Raw genomic sequence first — 20,194 nt, 5'->3', positions numbered from 1 at the left:
TAGATACCAATACCTTGGCCTAGTGATGGTTTTAGTCAGCATTCCTCTGCAATATTACCATCTCCCATATATATTGCCATAAGGGTCAGCTTCGTCAACGAGTCACTTATACTGGATGATGAAGTGAATCGTATTGGTGGACTTGGAAACAACTGGCCAGTTCAAGGCATCTATATATAGCGTGTGCTCCCTTGATGGGCTGTTGGTAACAATCTCTGGTCTGAATTGAGAAAGCTAATCTCAAATAGGAAATCATTTGTTGCATTACAGACAACTTCTGGCGAGGAAAGGGAGAAGTAGGCATGGTGTATCACTGCAATATTGCAGGGGGACATTGTTGGACCCAGTTATGATGCCTTAACAGTCAAAAAGAGTGCAGGTGATGACAACCACAGTTTCAACACGAGGTGGCCAAGGTGCAAGAGGAAGGGAGGTATCTAGGGGGAGGGCAGTAGGAAGGGAGAATAGGGTGGAGGTATGGTGAGAGCGAATAAGTTTGAGGAATGTATGGGTGATGAAGTGTGGGTGAAGATGTGGAATAAGGGGAAGGAGAGGGGAGTGGTGCAAGAGGGGGTGGGTTGAGGGATGTGTGTGGGGAATCAGTGGGGTTGGGGGAGTTTGGTAAGGGGCTACGGAGTGGGAGAGTATGGGGTGAGGGGTAATGGGATAAGGATTGGTTGAGGTGTATGGGCTGGGTTTGGGGAATGAGCTGGTGGGAGGGGGAATGTTTGGGGAGGAGTATGAGGGGAGTGGGGTGAGGGCAGTGCAGAAGGAGTCGGGATGTCTGGGCTGAGGCTCTGTGGCAGCTTTTTGCCTTGATTGTTTCCTCAAGCTTGTTGCCTAGTTTGAGGTGAAATTTGGCTCCAGATCTGCTCCTTGGCTGAAAATCTGGTTTGACAGAAACTGCAATTCTCTCACTGACTCATTGCAAAAGTCACAACAAATAAATCTTTTAATTAGACCTGTCATCCAAACCATCGTCTTCAACAGAGAGCTGGAGGGAAGCACAGAAACAGATGCAAAACAAAATAAAAGATGTCTCTTATGGGTTGATTTGCGGGGAAGAAGGCGTAGAGGAGGGGGCGTCTTCACAAAAGCCTCCATTCCCACGCGCAACCTAAGCCTGGTCAACTCAACTCGAGTGGCCTCAATATCTGAGCACTGGCAGCTAATCCAAAGGTCCCTGTGAGGTAACAGGCAAGGTCAGGTTCAAAGATGATGCAGGTTGCAGTGGCGCTCACTGTCCATGCCCATGCTGCCATGATGTGGCCCCCTAAGACAATAGACAATAGACAATAGGTGCAGGAGTAGGCCATTCAGCCCTTCGAGCCAGCACCACCATTCAATGCGATCATGGCTGATCACTCCCAATCAGTACCCCGTTCCTGCCTTCTCCCCATACCCCCTCACTCCGCTATCCTTAAGAGCTCTATCCAGCTCTCTCTTGAAAGCATCCAACGAACTGGCCTCCACTGCCTTCTGAGGCAGAGAATTCCACACCTTCACCACCCTCTGACTGTAGTCCTCTAAGCTCTCTAGTGCTCACAAATAAGGTACATGGCTCAGAACAGGATGATCGAGCAAAGGAAACCGAGATGTCAGGGTGCTTGCAAAGTGCCTGAAGGGCATTGCAAGTTCTTGTGGTAGGTCTTTGCCAAGCTGCTGATATGGACTGTGGTTCTCGAGCATTAACTACACCTGGGGGGGGGGGGGGGGGGTTTCTCCAACTCCACGCGCCCTCGAGTCCAAAGATCATACCTGTCAGGTGTTTAAAACCAAGTTGCTTCAGCCCATGAACTCCATCTTTCCTGTAGTTGAGGATTATCGACAGTGCATACTTGCCATCGTAGAGTGTTGTACCACGGATAATTCGCAGGTTTTCCAGAGGAAGGTATTCAAATTGATTCAGAGCCACAAGAAGGTAACCAGTGACCTCCCGGATTGACTGCGGGGTAAAGAAGCCGAGATTAGATCTGCAAGAGGATGTACTGTACAATGCAATAGGCCATTTGGTTACAAGTTTGGTCACACTATCAGGGACCCAAGATGCAATGCTAGCTTTATACCAACTAATCGCAGGGGACACATCAACCAGTATGGAAAACAAACATGGTCTCATACTAGCCTGGATTGCGGTGCTCAGCGTATGGGGGACTACTGGAAAAATCAGGGAAGGATTTCATTTCTGATTACTACCCTGAGACCCGATCAAACATTCCCCGGGCAGGCTCAGCATGGCATAGATATGGTGTAAAGCTCCTCTATGTTGTTCTGTCAAACACTTCTGGGTAATGACTGCTACAGTTAGACAAAGAGTAAAGAACCCTCGACAGTGTCCCATCAAATGCTCCCAGGCCAGGGACAGTATGGGTTAAACACAGAATAAAGCACCCTCCACACTGTCCCATCAAAACCTTCTGAGGCAACAGCAAGATTAGACACAGCATGAAACTCCCTCCACTATGACCCATACACAATCCTAGGGCAGGGACATAGAAACATAGAAAATAGGTGCAGGAGTAGGCCATTCGGCCCTTCGAGCCTGCACCGCCATTCAATATGATCATGGCTGATCATTCAGCTCAGTAGCCTGTACCTGCCTTCTCTCCATACCCCCTGATCCCTTTAGCAAAAAGGGCCACATCTAACTCCCTCTTAAATATAGCCAATGAACTGGCCTCAACTACCTTCTGTGGCAGAGAATTCCACAGACTCACCACTCTCTGTGTGAAGAAATGTTTTCTCATCTCGGTCCTAAAAGACTTCCCCCTTATCCTTAAGCTGTGACCCCTGGTTCTGGACTCCCCCAACATCGGGAACAATCTTCCCGCATCTAGCCTCTCCAACCCCTTAAGAATTTTATATGTTTCTATAAGATCCCCCCTCAGTCTTCTAAATTCCAGCGAGTACAAGCCCAGTCTATCTAGTCTTTCCTCATATGTAAGTCCCGCCATCCCAGGGATCAATCTGGTGAACCTTCTCTGTACTCCCTCTAAGGCAAGAACGTCTTTCCTCAGGTTAGGAGACCAAAACTGCACACAATACTCCAGGTGCGGTCTCACCAAGGCCCTGTACAACTGCAGCAGAACCTCCCTGCTCCTAAACTCAAATCCTCTTGCTATGAATGCCAACATACCATTCGCTTTCTTCACTGCCTGCTGCACCTGCATGCTTGCTTTCAATGACTGGTGCACCGTGACACCCAGGTCACGTTGCATCTCCCCTTCTCCCAATCGGTCACCATTCAGGTAATACTCTGCTTTCCTGTTCTTGCCGCCAAAGTGGATAACCTCACATTTATCCACATTATATTGCATCTGCCATGCATTTGCCCACTCGCCTAATCTATCCAAGTCACTCTGCAGCCTCCTAGCATCCTCCTCGCAGCTAACACTGCCACCCAGCTTCGTGTCATCCGCAAACTTAGAGATGTTGCATTCAATTCCCTCGTCCAAATCATTAATATACACTGTAAATAACTGGGGTCCCAGCACTGAGCCTTGCGGTACCCCACTAGTCACTGCCTGCCATTCCGAAAAGGACCCGTTTATTCCTACTCTTTGCTTCCTGTCCGCCAACCAATTTTCTATCCACCTCAACACTGAACCCTCAATACCGTGTGATTTAAGTTTGTACACCAATCTCCTATGTGGGACCTTGTCGAAGGCCTTCTGAAAGTCCAGATATAACACATCGACTGGTTCTCCCTTATCCACTCTACTAGTTACATCCTCGAAAAATTCTATAAGATTCGTCAGACATGATTTGCTTTTGGTAAATCCATGCTGACTTTGTCCGATGATTTCACCACTTTCCAAATGTAATGCTATCACATCTTTAATAACTGACTCTAGCATTTTCCCCACTACCGATGTTAGGCTAACTGGTCTATAATTCCCCGTTTTCTCTCTCCCTCCCTTTTTAAAAAGTGGGGTTACATTAGCTACCCTCCAGTCCTCAGGAACTACTCCAGAATCTAAAGAGTTTTGAAAAATTATCACTAATGCATCCACTATTTCTGAGGCTAATTCCTTAAGCACTCTGGGATGCAGCCTATCTGGCCCTGGGGATTTATCTGCCTTTAATCCATTTAATTTACCTAACACCACTTCCCGACTAACCTGGATTTCCCTCAGTTCCTCCATCTCTTTAGACCCCCGGTCCCCCGCTATTTCCGGCAGACGGTTTATGTCTTCCTTAGTGAAGACAGAACCAAAGTATTTGTTCAATTGGTCTGCCATCTCCTTGTTCCCTATGATCAATTCACCTGTTTCCGACTGCAAGGGACCTACATTTGCCTTAACTACTATTTTTCTCTTGACATATCTATAAAAGCTTTTGCAGTCTGTTTTTATGTTCCTTGCCAGTTTTCCCTCATAATCTATTTTCCCTTTCCTAATTAAGCCCTTTGTCCTCCTCTGCTGGACTCTGAATTTCTCCCAGTCCTCTGGTTGCTACTTTTTCTGGCTAATCTGTATGCTTCATCTTTTGTTTTAATACTATCCTTGATTTCCCTTGTTAGCCACGGATGCACTACCTTTCCTGGTTTGTTCTTTTGCCAAACTGGGATGAACACTTGTTGTAGTTCATCCATGCGACCTTTAAATGCCTTCCATTGCATGTCCACCGTCAACCCTTTCAGCATCAATCGCCAGTCTATCTTGGACAATTCACGCCTCATACCCTCAAAGTTACCTTTCTTTAAGTTCAGAACACTTGTTTCTGTATCGACTTTGTCACTCTCCATCCTAATGAAGAACTCTACCATATTATGATCACTCTTGCCCAAGGGGCCTCGCACAACAAGACTGCTAACTAACCCTTCCTCATTACTCAATACCCAGTCTAGAATGGCCTGTTCTCTCGTTGGTTCCTCGACATGTTGGTTTAGAAAACCATCTCTCAAACATTCCAAGAAATCCTCTTCCTCAGCACCCCTGCCAGTTTGGTTCACCCAATCTATATGTAGATTGAAGTCACCCATTATAACTGTTGCGCCTTTAGTGCATGCATTTCTAATTTCCTGCTTGATGCCATCCCCAACCTCCCTACTGCTGTTAGGTGACCTGTACACAACTCCCACTAGCGTTTTCTGCCCCTTAGTGTTTCGTAGCTCTACCCATATCGATTCCACTTCCTCCAAGCTAATGTCCTTCCTTTCCACTGCTTTAATCTCCTCTCTAACCAGTAACGCTACCCCACCTCCTTTTCCTTTCTGTCTATCCCGCCTGAATATAGAATATCTCTGGATGTTGAGCTCCCAGCCTTGGTCACCCTGGAGCCATGTCTCCGTAATCCCAACTATATCATAATCATTAATAACTATCTCCACATTTAATTCATCCACCTTATTACGTATACTCCTTGCATTGAGACACAAAGCCTTCAGGCTTGTTTTTACAACTCTCTTACCCCTTATACAATTATGTTGAAAAGTGGCCCTTTTTGATTATTGCCCTGGATTTGTCTGCCTGCCACTTTTACTTTTCACCTTGCTACCTGTTGCTTCTACCCTCATTTTACACCCCTCTGTCTCTCTGCTCCAGCTCCCATCCCCCTGCCACATTAGTTTAAATCCTCCCCGACAGCACTAGCAAACACTCCCCCTAGGACATTGGTTCCATTCCAGCTCAGGTGCAGACCGACAGCACACGTTAGATCTGAACGAAAACTTCCTCTACACTGTCCCATCAAATATGCCTGAGACGGGGACATAGAAACATAGAAAATAGGTGCAGGAGTAGGCCATTCGGCCCTTCGAGCCTGCACCGCCATTCAATATGATCATGGCTGATCATTCAGCTCAGTAGCCTGTACCTGCCTTCTCTCCATACCCCCTGATCCCTTTAGCAAAAAGGGCCACATCTAACTCCCTCTTAAATATAGCCAATGAACTGGCCTCAACTACCTTCTGTGGCAGAGAATTCCACAGACTCACCACTCACAAAGGCATGACAGATTAAATCACTATTTACTATCATATCCTCACTCCATACTACAGCAAGACTATTGATGTTTTGCTTTCCGTTCTTACAGTGGAAAATCCAATTTAGTGTCTTTACCAAGATTGTGTAATTTCTCCAAGCTTCACATACCTGAGACCTCTGTGTTCCTCTAATTCTGCCCTCTTGCATATCCTGAATTTAATCGCGGCTGTCCCCTACACTCCTCCAGAATTAGCAATCATGCCTTCAGCTTCCTAGGCCCTAAGGTTGAAATTTCCTCCTCAAAGCTCTCTGCCTTCCTCCCTCCTCCCTTTTTTTGGCACTCTTTACAACCCACCTCGAAGACAATCAGCCCCATTATCTTTCCTGTGACTTTTGTACATTTTTGATTGATAATCACTCCTGGGAAGCACGTTCGGACATATTACTCTGTTAGAGGTGTTGTTTATATCCAATGTTCCTGTCTTTGGAAGAATTGTCCCAATTTTCACCCACATTTTGCTCACTGAGACAGAGTTGGTATTAAGTTACGAGAATGCTGTGAAGGAAGGTGGAACTTTTCTTTTTCTATTCTGCGCCCACAAGAAACTGAGAAGAGGTCCCACTGGCAGCCAAGTCAGCAGAGAGAACAGGCTTTTGAAATGTCAGCTCCCAGAGGCTGAAGAACACGTTGTAAACTCACTGTGCCGCTGAGCTTCAACCAGTCCAACCTGTGTTGCAATAGGAACACTATCTGATAACACTACAACAAATCAGTCTGGCCTTTTATTTCGCTTCCTTGGTAGCAAAGAAGACCAGTGTAAATATTAAGTTGCTTGCCAAAAGGCCAGCGTGCCACAATGCGACAGGCCCTGCAGGTACAAGTGACAACTCAGACTAGTCCATGGCCAGTTCATCCAGTTTGCCAATCCCGTCAATTGACTTCTTGAGATGGCAAGTGAAGTAGTGATGTGCCTCCTGCAACTGATTTTAACAGAGAGATTGATGCGATGCTGTCCATGGTTTGGGACTTATGGTCACAGCTGCACTTTGGCTCACTGAGCATTTTCCATCAATAGGGCAGGTGGCCACATTGTCATGGCTGCACAGATTCTGTCAAGTCCTGAGCATCGTCTTCGAGGGAGGTTAAAGTCAGCGACTTCTACTGTGCAGATGGGAACAAGGTATTTGCATTGGATGCATCTTACACTTCCTTGCATCGGACAGGAAACTTGTGAAAGTGAAACTGCCTAAGAAGTGTGTTGATTTCCAAGGACTTCGAAAAACAAAACGTTGAGGGAAAAAATAATTTGACCTTCAGTATCTGGAAGCAGAGGGGCATCTTCCATATCATACTTTCATCTTCCATATCATACATACAAGGTCCGACTTTCAGAAAGCCTTCGACAAGATCCGACTTTCAGAAAGCCTTCGACAAGGTCCCACACAGGAGATTAGTGGGCAAAATTAGAGCACATGGTATTGGGGGTAAGGTACTGACATGGATAGAAAATTGGTTGACACAGACAGAAAGCAAAGAGTGGGGATAAATGGGTCCCTTTCAGAATGGCAGGCAGTGACTAGTGGGGTACCGCAAGGCTCGGTGCTGGGACCGCAGCTATTTACAATACACATTAATTACTTGGATGAAGAGATTAAAAGTTCCATTAGCAAATTTGCAGATGATACAAAGCTGGGTGGTAGTGTGAACTGTGAGGAAGATGCTATGAGGTTGCAGGGTGACTTGGACAGGTTGTGTGAGTGGGCGGATGCATGGTAGATGCAGTTTAATGTGGATAAGTGTGAGGTTATCCACTTTGGTGGTAAGAAGAGGAAGGCAGATTATTATCTAATGACAAATAAAGCTCTGTATTCTCTGTATCTGAATGGTGTCAAGTTAGGAAAAGGGGACGTACAACGAGATCTGGGTGTCCTAGTGCATCAGTCACTGAAAGGAAGCATGCAGGTACAGCAGGCAGTGAAGAAAGCCAATGGAATGTTGGCCTTCATAACAAGGGGAGTTGAGTATAGGAGCAAAGAGGTCCTTCTGCAGTTGTACAGGGCCCTAGTGAGACCGCACCTGGAGTACTGTGTGCAGTTTTGGTCTCTAAATTTGAGGAAGGATATTCTTGCTATTGAGGGCGTGCAGCGTAGGTTTACTAAGTTAATTCCCGGAATGGCGGGACTGTCATATGTTGAAAGACTGGAGCGACTAGGCTTGTATACACTGGAATTTAGAAGGATGAGAGGGGATCTTATCAAAACATATAAGATTATTAGGGGTTGGACACGTTAGAGGCAGGAAACATGTTCCCAATGTTGGGGGAGTCCAGAACCAGGGGCCACAGTTTAAGAATAAGGGGTAGGCCATTTAGAATGGAGATGAGGAAAAACTTTTTCAGTCAGAGAGTTGTAAATCTGTGGAATTCTCTGCCTCAGAAGGCAGTGGAGGCCAATTCTCTGAATGCATTCAAGAGAGAGCGAGATAGAGCTCTTAAGGATAGCGGAGTCGGGGGGTATGGGGAGAAGGCAGGAACGGGGTACTGATTGAGAATGATCAGCCATGATCACATTGAATGGTGGTGCTGGCTCGAAGGGCCGAATGGCCTCCTCCTGCACCTATTGTCTATTGTCATGCATGTCCCGCTGAGTTACTCCAGCGTTTTGTGTCCATCTTCGATTTAAACCAGCACCTACAGTTCTTTCCTACACAAGCTTCATCAGGCAGGCCCAGGCAGGCAGTGTGGTTTGTGATAAAGATTGCACATTACTCAGCACTCCTTATCATGATGAATGTGGTGACATACCTGCATTTCAAATAGGAAACCTACCTTTTTCCCACAGTACGTTTAGCTGAAAGAACAGTTTAGAAAATATACTTATTTTAGAACTTCAATTGGAAAAGAATACTGTTTTAACAAAAGGACTTCATGTGCCTTAATGCCTCTCTCTGCATTTCTTGAACTTGTTATTGCATTCTCAGGATGCTCCAACATGCTCAGCAGCCAATAATTTCTGAAGGACAATCATTGTTGTTGTGCACATAAATGCAAAGACTTAAATTTGCATTTACAAAGTCCATTTAGCATTATGAAATGTCCAAAGGCAGATTATCAAACAAAGTTTGACACCCAGCCATGGAAGTATAAGAAAATAACTGCAGATGCTGGTACAAATCGAAGGCTTTATTCACAAAGTGCTGGAGTAACTCAGCAGGTCGGGCAGCATCTCGGGAGAGAAGGAATGGGTGACGTTTCGGGTCGAGACCCTTCTTCAGACTCATGGCCATGGAAGTAGTTGTTAGGACAGGTGCCAAAAGCTTGGCCTTTATTAGTAAAATTTAAGGAACATCTTAAAGGAAGAGAGAGGGGCAGAGAATGTTGAAGGAGGGAGTTCCAGAGTTTGAAGCCCAGGGGCTGAGACATAACCGCCGGTGGTAGAGCGATCAAACTCAGGGATGAGCAAGAGGCCAGAGATGGAGGAGCAAAGAGGATCTCAGGGGGTGGAGGAGAAAGGAAATGTTAACACGCTATAAAAATTAGCCACAGTAAATCTCATGTTAGCAGGATTGGTTGAGGAAAAATATTATTTGTTGTTCAAAGTAGGTTCAAGACCCACTCCAGAGAAAGCATAAACATCTAAACAGTTTCTCCAGTGCAGCACTGAGGCAGCTTTACTGAATATGTTGCCTTTCGGGTGAAATATTAAACTGAGACCAATCTGCTTTCTTAAGTGGGCATGAAAGATCCCGTGGCACTGTTTAAGAAGAGCGGGGATCTCTCTCCGGTATCTGGCACAATCAATTACTTATAATGTCACTTCCAAAGTGTGAATTTTCCACCGAGGGGTATGTGGATTTATAATGTCCAATATTGTCCCTCAAGCCACTATATTCCCTGAAAGACATTTTGGGTATGCAGGAACAGATTTAACTGTATACATTTTCCACAGTTTCTACCTAGCTGTGAAGCACTTGGGACATCCTATATGTGCATGCAGGCATGTGGATGTGTGAATGCATTGAAAGGTATATTGATATTTTCGTTGTGTTTGTGTATTTGCTTGTTTTTGTGCACATGCGCTTTGATTGATGTCCAAACATGTTGATGTGTATTTAATGTTAGTCATTCACATTGACATGCTTGTGTTAATGCAATGTGCATGCACACACATTGATGTGAGCCTGTGCTCTGAGACGTGTACACACATTGATGTGTGTGCACTTCACACATGCTGTCCTTGAATGATCAGTGGCTCTGCTGCCTTGTTTTAAAACAGGGACTGTTTACCTGGATTAAAAAGGGATCATTTATATTTTTTAAAAGCAACATGGGTTTGGATACAAAACTGCTGTCCTGCTCCAGCAGCCTGACTGGGATTTCCCACTGCCATGCTCACCACTCGGTAGTCAGTCGCCCAGCCACGTGGAGGACATGTAGAGGAGGCCATTCAGCTCCTCCAGCCTATACTTTACCAGCACCATTCCTCATTGCTATTCCCTCCCCTCTCTCCCCAAAGAGGGGGGCTTCAACCACGCAAGTAGCAAGCAATTCCTCGGAGGCCCTCGCATCTCCTCCTCACCCCCCCCCCCTCCTCCCTCCCTCAGTATTTGCCACTAGGGAGGGGAAAGGGGTAGAGGAGTGCGGGAAGAAAGGTCCCAGCCTCACAGAACTGGCACGGAGTCTGAATAGCTCACATCAGGGCAGGATGACGCAAACAAATTCTTACCAGAGGGGTAGAGCTCTCCCCATCACTTCTCTGGCTTCTCGTCCTGGCACGGTGCCGACATTGCTCTGGCTGCCCGAATACTGTGAACCACGGAAAGGGTCGCATGGCCAGCTGGAAACAGGCCTGCCCCGTGATGGGAAACACTCCTCTCGCTCACCTCGAATTAATAAAGAGCGTCTGTGCGCCGCGTGTTTGTTTGCCAAAATGGGGGTTTCGTTTTTTTGGTGTATGGTACACGAGCCACAAAATCCTCAGAAAGGGCCTATTTATAGTCGGCAGCTCGGAGAAAGAGAAAAAATATATATGTCCATTGGAACTTGGAGAGGCGTCAACGCGGAGCGCTGCCGAGGCGCGGCCGGGAGGACGAGAGGGGCGCTCGCGCCACGAGCGCGGGCCCTCGCGTGGCCGCCACAATGCACGAGGACAACCCGGGGGCTGTCCGCTCCGCGTTTAACCGCGACCAAGTAAAGGTCGACGCCAGCTCTTAAAGGGGGGAGGGGGGGTCGTCACTCGCGCTGCGGAGGTTCAGTGAGGGCATCCTGAACCAGTCTTCGATTGATGCCAGCTGGAGGTAGGCAAAAGTCGACCATATATCATAGATAGACACAAAATGCTGGAGTAACTCAGCGGGTCGGGCAGCATCCCTGGAGAGAAGGAATGGGTGACGTTTCGGGTCGAGACCCTCCTTCAGACTGATGGGCATAAATCATGTTCGATTATAAATCATGTTCAATCATAAATCAGTCAGGTTTGTGCTCTGGACGAAATGCCACCGGATTCCTGTGGGAGAGGAACACTGTACATCCAGTGTGGAATGGTTCCCCGAGCACCTCCCTGTCAACGTCATTTGGGCATTTGCCTCATTGCCAAAACGTTCACACAAGGAACCAAGTCCTTGCTTTGGTTGGTCTTGAGAAAGGGCCTCATTGTCACTCCTTTCATGCATGATTGACAATGCATGTTGCCTTCTTGCTGGTTGCACTGGGAAATAAGATGATTCCCACCTCCTCAAAGAAGGTCAGGGGAATGAGATACAGGAGTCAAGGTTCATCTGGAACGACCTGCATGACTGTATGGTATGTTCCCAGAGAAACGCACTGTGACAAATATTAACTGCTGCTGGCAAACCATCAACACTGTTAAATACACCCTTTGATCTACCCAGGACGACATCCTGAGGGATGTGATGAAGCTGGGGCAACCACTGCAAGGGTCCCATGGGGAAGAGTCAGTTTAAAGCCCCTTGCCTTCATATGCTAATTAGTTGAAATCTGTGCTAAAACCCCATGAACTACTTGTTTTAAGGTTTCGAATGATTGATAACTGATTATGTGCTGATGTTAAGCGATGGGAATAACATGACTTGTGAAGAAAATGTCAACTTCAATGTTTTGTATTACATGCTTACAATTTATTTTATGAATAAAGTATACTTTGTCACAAAAGAACTCCCAGGATGAGGCTAACCCATTGCATCTTTGGTGTGCTAACATACGTTGAAAATAAAATTTGGCAATATCTACTGGCATTGGGACTAACCTACGGGTCACTGGATGTATTGGGTATTAGGCGCTGAGGAAGACCCTCTGTTCAGTTGGAGTCTCCTCAAGCTGCCCTCGAGGCTACAACAGGAACATAACCCTCACACCTCTCCTCCTGCTGAAGACTCTCCCTTTACGTGAAAAGTGTAGAGAGGGATGTACTCTGGTTCACCCCCAGTAGCTGAATAACTCAGTGGGCCGTTCCCACCGAGAGACGTCAAGTGCTGCTGGAAGACCACCAGCGAAAGAGGCTCCTGTGTTCTGCCCAGTACCTGCTGCTCTTGCAGCTGAAATAATTGTCTATGATCACAGGTCCAGAGTATGTGCTGCAAGGAACCCCTGGGAAAAAAACAGTGCTATGTATCATTGAGTAAGATCACTGCTGATCTTTAACTCAGCACTATTTTATTGCACTAACTCCATATTCCTCAATTCTACTCCATTCAAAAATGATCATTAATTTCCTTAATATCTAAAAACCTACCAATATCTGTCTGCAAGCATCGGAGCGACTGAGCATCTACAGCCAAGTTGGGTGAAGTATTCCAAAAATGTACTAGCCTTTGGGTGAAGAAATGTCTTCTCTTCTCACTTTGAGACTGTGACCTCTGGCTCTAGCCACCCCAGTCAGGGGAAACATCATTGAACATGTAGAGAACATAGTAAAACACAGGAACAGGTCCTTCGGCCCACCATATTGGCACCAATCAAGATGACAAATGATGCCATCCCAGGAATTGATCTGGTGAACTTTCACAGCACTCCCTCTATCATAAATAGCAGCATTCCTTAGCTAAGGAGACCAAAGCTGTACACAATATTCTAGATGCAGCCTCACATCTGTGTAATTGGAGCAACACATCTCTACTCTTGCACTCAAATCATCCTGTAGTAAAGCCGACATACTGTTCGCCTTCCTGACTTCTAGCTACATCTGCTAGTGGGGAAAGGCGACTAAACTTCCTTTACACACAACTAATACAATTTCTCTCTTTGCACACATCTATAAAAGCATTTAACTGCAGCACTTGAGAGCACCGGTTAGCAGGAGTGGGAGGGCGATACTCATCCCCGGGATCAGAAAAACTTTAAAGCAATCCTGCTGTCATCAGGTTGCTATGGAGATTAATGGCAGCAGTTAAACTCTCAGAAGGTGGCTGCAATGTTGTTTAATAAGACCTATCCTAGCCACTTGCCACTATTTCGCTCTGCTCACACTACTCTGTTGTATCCACTCTTGCATCCTACTCCATTACTGCCACCGACTGCTTCACCTCGCCCTTTTTCTCACAGACCATTGCGACCACCCACAATGGTAGGAAAACTGGCTCTTGGCCCTCCAAAAGAAAAGATCTCTCCACATTGTCTGAAATCAGCTGCAGAAGTGGGAAAATACAACAAAAACTGCCTCCACACGCAAAGCAACGTGCGGCCAGCGCATATTTTAGAAGATGCAGTTTCTAAACTCATAGACAACATCTTGCATTTTTGTGCCACCTTTAATGAACCATCGTATCCCAAGGAGATTCACAAGAGCATTATTGATAGCATTTTGACACCAGGAGTTTAGGGCAGATAGTCAAAATCTTTGCCACTGAGATACATTTTGAGCATCATTTAAAAGAAAGAGGGAGATGGATTTTATGCAGAGAATCTCAGAAGTTAAGGCTTTGGTGTCTGAAGATATGGCCCACCAATGGTGGAGGGACAAGCAAAAAGCCAGAACTAAAGAGCTGACAGAAATCTCGGAGCATTGCAGAGCTTGGAAAAGGTTATTGGAAAAGGGCAAGACCATGAGAGCAATGATAAATAACTTAAAATGGAGGTATTGTCAGCCAGGGAGCTACTGAAGAGTGATCTGTGAATGAGATGTTGAAAGTTAGGACAATGACAGCAGGATCTTTGAAAAGGCACAAACCGAGATGAAGTACTAAGAGAGCTACCTTTTTACTCTTTGTCCTTACCTTGAGGAAGGTGAGGTTTCGATTGGCAAAAATGTTAGTGATCTCCAAGTTGCCCATCACTATCTCACAGTTGGTATACATCTTCAGCAGCTGCTGGTACTGTTGCTCTTGGCCAGAGAGTGAACTCAGCTTGTTTTCTGTGCCTGCACACACTGGACAAAACATAAACAAATTTCTTTAGCAAAGAGGAGCTTCAGCTCAGCAGTTAATAAGCTGCTCAGTATGGCCATTTTGTATTAAAATAGAGGCCCCCATTGCTTATTTTTCCTCCTCCCTCTCCGATCTCAATGCTGCCTAAAGGCACCAGATATTCTCCTGAACCGGCTATACAAAACTGTTCACTGTGAATGGTATAAAATTAACAGCAAAAAATACAAAAATAAAAACATTCCAAAAGCCAACACGGAAAAATTGTTTTTTTCATTTTTTTGCGCCAATAAAACGCCATGCTGCAGTGAACATTAAAAAAAGCAGAAACTACATATCATTCACTCTGCTTTATAAGAGCACCGAAAATGTCTTTTAATACGCCCATGGAATATCATACAATCTTACTTGTTTGTGCTGTTAAAAGGTGCTAAATTTTAAAAAATAACTTATCTTTGAATATGTATTTGTGGTTCCGATGACCAATGTATTGGGACCATAAACTGATACATCCCTTGACTGAAGTTTTCCCAATATGTAATTTTGACCGACAACAATGAGAACCAAAGAAAGCCCCCCAAACCAAAGGAAGATTAAAACCAAAATATTCAAGCTTGGCCATACTGTCCCAGATGTGATTACCTGGAATGCGTTGTAGATAGCAAAAGGCAAGTCTACTTTCCTCTTACCACCCTCTGCCATCACTCAACATGACCAATAGGATTAATTACAAATGTTGTATATAGAATACAATCAGGGTAGTTCTGGGGCTGTTTTACTGAGTGCTAGTTAGAATTCACTAGGAACACTGTGTTCTGTTCTGGGAGTTTCATCTTTAAAAGCATACACAGGTATTGGAATAAGTCCACCGCTGATTCACCAGGGATTTAGGAACAATAGGCTCAGGTCTGTTCTACCATTCAGTGAAAACGTAGGCAATCCCACCCCTTCCTTCACTCTCCTTGGGTAACAAAAAAATAATGGCTCCAGATTTCACTTTAACTGGCCAACCATCAATTGCTGTTTGGGTTAGAGAATTCTCCAATTTCTGTCCTCTCCACCCCGGAGAGCAGGAAGAATCACAGAGGGGGAGCAGCGAGAGATGATGTTGCAGAACCCTCGTCGGAGAGAGGAGGAGAACTTCTTCAAAGTGGACATACCTTGAGGAGATTTCGTAGTGGAGATTCCTCCTGCTCTCCGACTCTACGCATTCATTGTTCTTTACCTCTCTACATCATCATCTATATCTCTCGTTTCCCTTATCCCAAACCAGTCTGAAGAAGGGTCTTGACCCGAAACGTCACCCATTCCTTCCCTCCAGAGATGCTGCCTGTCCCGCTGAGTTACTCCAGCTTTTTCAGAAGAAATAGTGCCTCTCTACAGTCTGCTTGAAAATACTGTAAACATCAATCAAAACGCCCCAAGTTGTGGCTTGCTGGAAATGCGGGATGTATGGTCATCCTATGGTGAGAGCTGCAGTGGACCAGATAGATTTTCTCACGTTTTGAACCCACAATGTTCTAAATCAGAGATAGAATGCACAACGACGGAGCCATGGCTGAAACCCATCTCTCACCACAATGCTGCAGAACCTATTGAGTATTTCCAGCATTATTTTTAAATATCAAATTTTCAACTGTATTCTGAATCTCTCAGTTCCTGCGTGTTTTTACTCCTCTCTCTGCTGCCTTCCCTCACCTCCATTTATTCACACTCTATAAAGATTAGCTGTGATTAATAAGCATTCATTACCCATCCCTTAGACAACATCAGCTACATTTGTGTTATACACAGCCTTAATCCCCATTCAATCACGCATCCCCACTGTCCTCTCTTTGCAACTTTTATAACACAGTTGTTTTCTCACTTTTCTAGTTCTGATAAAGGGTCATCAATCTGAAATGTTAACTCTGTTTCTCACTCTACATCTGCAGCCTGACTGCTGATCATTTCCAGAATTCTCTGTTTTTATTTTGGCCGAAACCCATGCCAATCAAAATAAAGACTGTGAAGAAAATTGGCCACCATGCACACATATCCCAATAATGGTTACTGAAAAATAGAAACAGGAGATAGCAGGCCCAGCCCCTGACACCAAGCCATTGTCCAACTTCTACAGCCGTGTCCAGCAGTGTGGTGAGCTTGGGATAGTTTTCTCAGATGGATGACCGCCAGTGGTTTCCAAAGCACCTCATCTGCTTTGAAACATTTATCATAGGGGTGGAGGAAGAGTAGGAAATACATCAATTAAAAAGCTGTCACAGAGCCACTGAACCACTGCACAAATCTACCTGAAAAATCAGCAACTAGAATGAACCTGCCTCTTGGCACGAAGCACCTCTTACTCCTATCAAGAAACAATCAAACTATGTGTTGGGCTATGAATCGTGTCTCCATACATATATGCAAAAGACTAAATACTGACAGCCGGAGTGCCTTGGCTTTTTTGCAAATTCCCTGAAGAGAATTAGAGGCAATTAAATATCCGAGTAACTCCCAGAGCAGACAGGATGCAGCATGGTATCCTTTTGATCAACATGTTTCAGAAACCATTAAAACTTTTGAGCTGAAGCTGGATATTGGAAGCGTGCAGGAATTACCCTGATTTTTGAAAGCTGTTCAAAGCAAAATTGTCAGAAGAGAAGGGATTTGTGTCACTTAATGGGGCACGGGTGCAGAGGGAAAGTCAAAATTGTGAAGGGTCAAGACAGAGTGGAGAAAAGAAACAGTTGCCATTTGGCGGAAGAGTTGCGAATCAGTTGGATATCATTCTTTGAAAGAGCAGTTGAATACCTTCCAAAATGAAACTGGGTAGATACTTAAGGGAGAACAGAATTTTACGAGGGGAAGAGTTGTGGAATGAGACTGACTTGCCGATGTGCAGTGTAGAGTCAATGGGCAAAATAGCTTCTTCCTGTGCTATGTATTTTGAGGAAGGAGGAACGAGTATGTGCTGAGTGGCATCAAAATTCTTTGCTTTGGACTGTGTGCCCAGAACTAGAGGCATAAAATGAAGCCTATCTCCACTAATACCTGGACTTGGATCAGTGATTGTTGGAAGTTCAAAGTCCAGATAATAGACTGAGAAGAATTGATAAAAATTCAGTGCAATTGTTTTCTTTATTCAGACACAGGATATGGGCGTAGCTAGGCCAGCATTTATTGCCCGTCCTTAATTGCCCAGAGAGCTTTGGAAGCTGAGTCATTAAGTATATTCAAGGCCAAGTTTAATAGATTTATGACCCACTGCGGAGTCAAAGGTTATGGGGAACAAACATACATGAAACCAAGACCAGGATCAAATCAGCCATGAAAATATTGAATGGTAGAGCAGGCTTAAAGTTGAATGATCTAGGTTTCTTTCCCTAAATAAAATACAAAATTAGGAAGGGGATACGCAGAGTAGATGGTAATTTTTTTTCCTATTGGGCGGGTATCCAAGACAAGAGAGTATTGATTTGTGGGAGATGTAGAAGGTGTGAGGAGATCTGAGAGGAAATTGTTTGACACGGAGGGCAGTTGGAATCTGGAACACACTGCCTGAGGAGATGGTGTCGGCAGAAACTCTCACAATATCTAGACAAGTAGTTAAATTGCCTTGGCATAGAGGGATACAGATCTAATGTGGGTAAGTGGGTTGAGTGCAAGTAAGTCTTGGGCAGCATGGACATGGTGGGCTTAAGGGCCGGTTTCTGTGCTCTATGGCTCTGACTAAAAATCACATTAATTAACCAATGACATTAACCAATGACATTTTTCATAACAATTCAGTTGTTCTGTGGTCACCTTTACTGATACCAGCTTTGTAATTCCAGATTTTTAATTCTGGATTTCAGTGGCTCAGCTGGTGTTCTCTGTCTGCAAGTTTAATCCAGGCATCTGGACACCTGTTCCAGGCCACTACATCATTGTTCCACTATTACAAAGTTGTTCTTTCTGTTTCACCGCTAAGAGATGCAATAAAGTTGACCTAATTGGAGAGTAAAATACAGCCGGTGAGGAATGTGCCAAAATTGTGAAGGCGCTGTTCACCAACATCCAAATTCCTCTTTCACCCCAAGCACTTGATCAGTTATGTGAAATTACTTTCTCTGGGAAGGTCAACTAAGCAAGCATATTCAGGCCTGCACCTTCACTTCCTGCTAAGCAGTAAGAGTGCGGCACCGACAGTCCCTGTGGATGAGTCACACTGTTCCACCAACACCACTCACGCCAATGTCTGGCAGGACGGGAAGTGACTACTAATAAAAGGTGATGGCTTATTTTCAATTTGATATTCAAGAGTAAACATCACCAGCCTTTTGTACTTCTTATGCATTAAGCTAAAGTCTCTGGAGACTAAATTATAATTAAAAAGTGTATTTCCAATTTTCATCTCTACTTATGCTGAAAATAGTGATTCATATCATATCATCATATATATACAGCCGGAAACAGGCCCTTCGGCCCACCAAGTCCGCGCCGCCCAGCGATCCCCGCACATTAACACTATCCTACACACACTGGGGACAATTTTTACATTTACCCAGCCAATTAACCTACATACCTGTACGTCTTTGGAGTGTGGGAGGAAACCGAAGATCTCGGAGAAAACCCACGCAGGTCACGGGGAGAACGTACAAACTCCTTACAGTACAGCACCCGTAGTCAGGATCGAACCTGAGTCTCCGGCGCTGCATTCGCTGTAAAGCAGCAACTCTACCGCTGCGCTACCTGCCAAGTTACATTTCTTCAGGACAAAGTAACAATCGGGGGATTGCTCCGTTTCAAGTTCAAATGGTGTGCCACTTGGAGGGAAACCTGCAGGTGGTGATGTATCTATGGAGGTGGTGTCTACGTGGCCTCGGTGAGGAAGTACAAGGCATTTTATAGATGGTACACATTGCCGCCAAGACGTGCCAGTGGTGGAGAGAATAAATGTACAGGGCAGTGGATGAGGTGCCAGTCAAATTTCAGGTCTTGTTGGAGCTGTGCTCATCTATATAACTGGAAAGTATATCACAACACTTTACTTGTGCTTTTTGGGCGGTAGGAAGGCTTTGGGGTGTCAGAAAGAGAGTCACTTACTGCAGGATACCTAACGTCTTGTAGCCACAGTATTCATGTGGTCTGTCAGTTGAGTTTCTGGTCAGTACGGACCCTGGGATGTTGATGATTGGGGACTTGACGATGATAAAACAAGTGAATGTCAAGGGGAACTAGTCCAAAGCTGGAGCTGTTTTTTTAAGCCCTCTTTGGTCAGCTACACAGAAGCTAGTTATGCAGCCTCAGCCCCACCCCCACCGAATGCTAGCCAAGATTGGTTCATTCACCACAGACCAACAATCAAACCTCATAAATGAGTACGGTACTCCAAGACGTTCACCCTAATATTTCTAACTGCCAATAATCTAAAAAAATAGCTCTTCCTCTTTGTACCCTCCCTCACTTACACCTGCCACCCCCTCAATAAAAGACAAGCGTCCTTCTTTACAGCCACAAACGGTGCAATTTTCTGGGTTACTGAGTTTAGAGTGGTAAATTGAACATCTGCCTACAAATCACATCTGCCCAGGGCATGTGAAGAATTAGGCCCCACAATCTGATATTCTTGATCAGCAGAGCACTATGAGGTGCCAGTAAACTTGGAAACGGTGAGAACGATGCTGCACACTATAAAGGAGGCATACAGTATCACCATCCAAGTTTCGGTAGCGTACAGATTACAGTGGCTTCCTTGTTCCAAGTTTCTACTGAGCACAGCCTTCAGGAATGGTGGACACAGCCCCTGTGGTCTTCCGTAGTGGATGAGGCCTGTACTTGGCAGTTCGTGTGTTCAGCTGGGGGTGGGGAAAGGAACCAATGTTTACAAGGTCTGGTTCGGCAAGTCTTGAATATTTCCTTTGTTTCC

The 20,194-nt window shown here is 45.2% G+C and overlaps 1 protein-coding gene across 1 annotated transcript in view; it reads right to left on the bottom strand.

Moving 5' to 3' along the window:
• Positions 1–19,486, bottom strand: part of LOC144611959 (receptor tyrosine-protein kinase erbB-4-like) — a gene marked incomplete at its 5' end in the record, with an annotated part of 68,388 nt that extends 48,902 nt beyond the window's left edge. The window contains 3 exons of the mRNA XM_078431315.1: positions 1,759–1,945; positions 14,158–14,309; positions 19,444–19,486. Coding sequence (XP_078287441.1) covers positions 1,759–1,945; positions 14,158–14,309; positions 19,444–19,486 — 382 coding nt within the window. The remainder of the gene's footprint in view (positions 1–1,758; positions 1,946–14,157; positions 14,310–19,443) is intronic.
• Between the last annotated feature and the right edge of the window lie 708 nt (positions 19,487–20,194).

This window comes from Rhinoraja longicauda, chromosome 42, assembly GCF_053455715.1.
Source record: "Rhinoraja longicauda isolate Sanriku21f chromosome 42, sRhiLon1.1, whole genome shotgun sequence".
NCBI classification, from domain to species: Eukaryota; Metazoa; Chordata; class Chondrichthyes; order Rajiformes; family Arhynchobatidae; genus Rhinoraja; species Rhinoraja longicauda.
The sequence above is the reverse complement of the archived record's forward strand: the minus strand, read 5'-3'. Positions and strand labels throughout refer to the sequence as shown.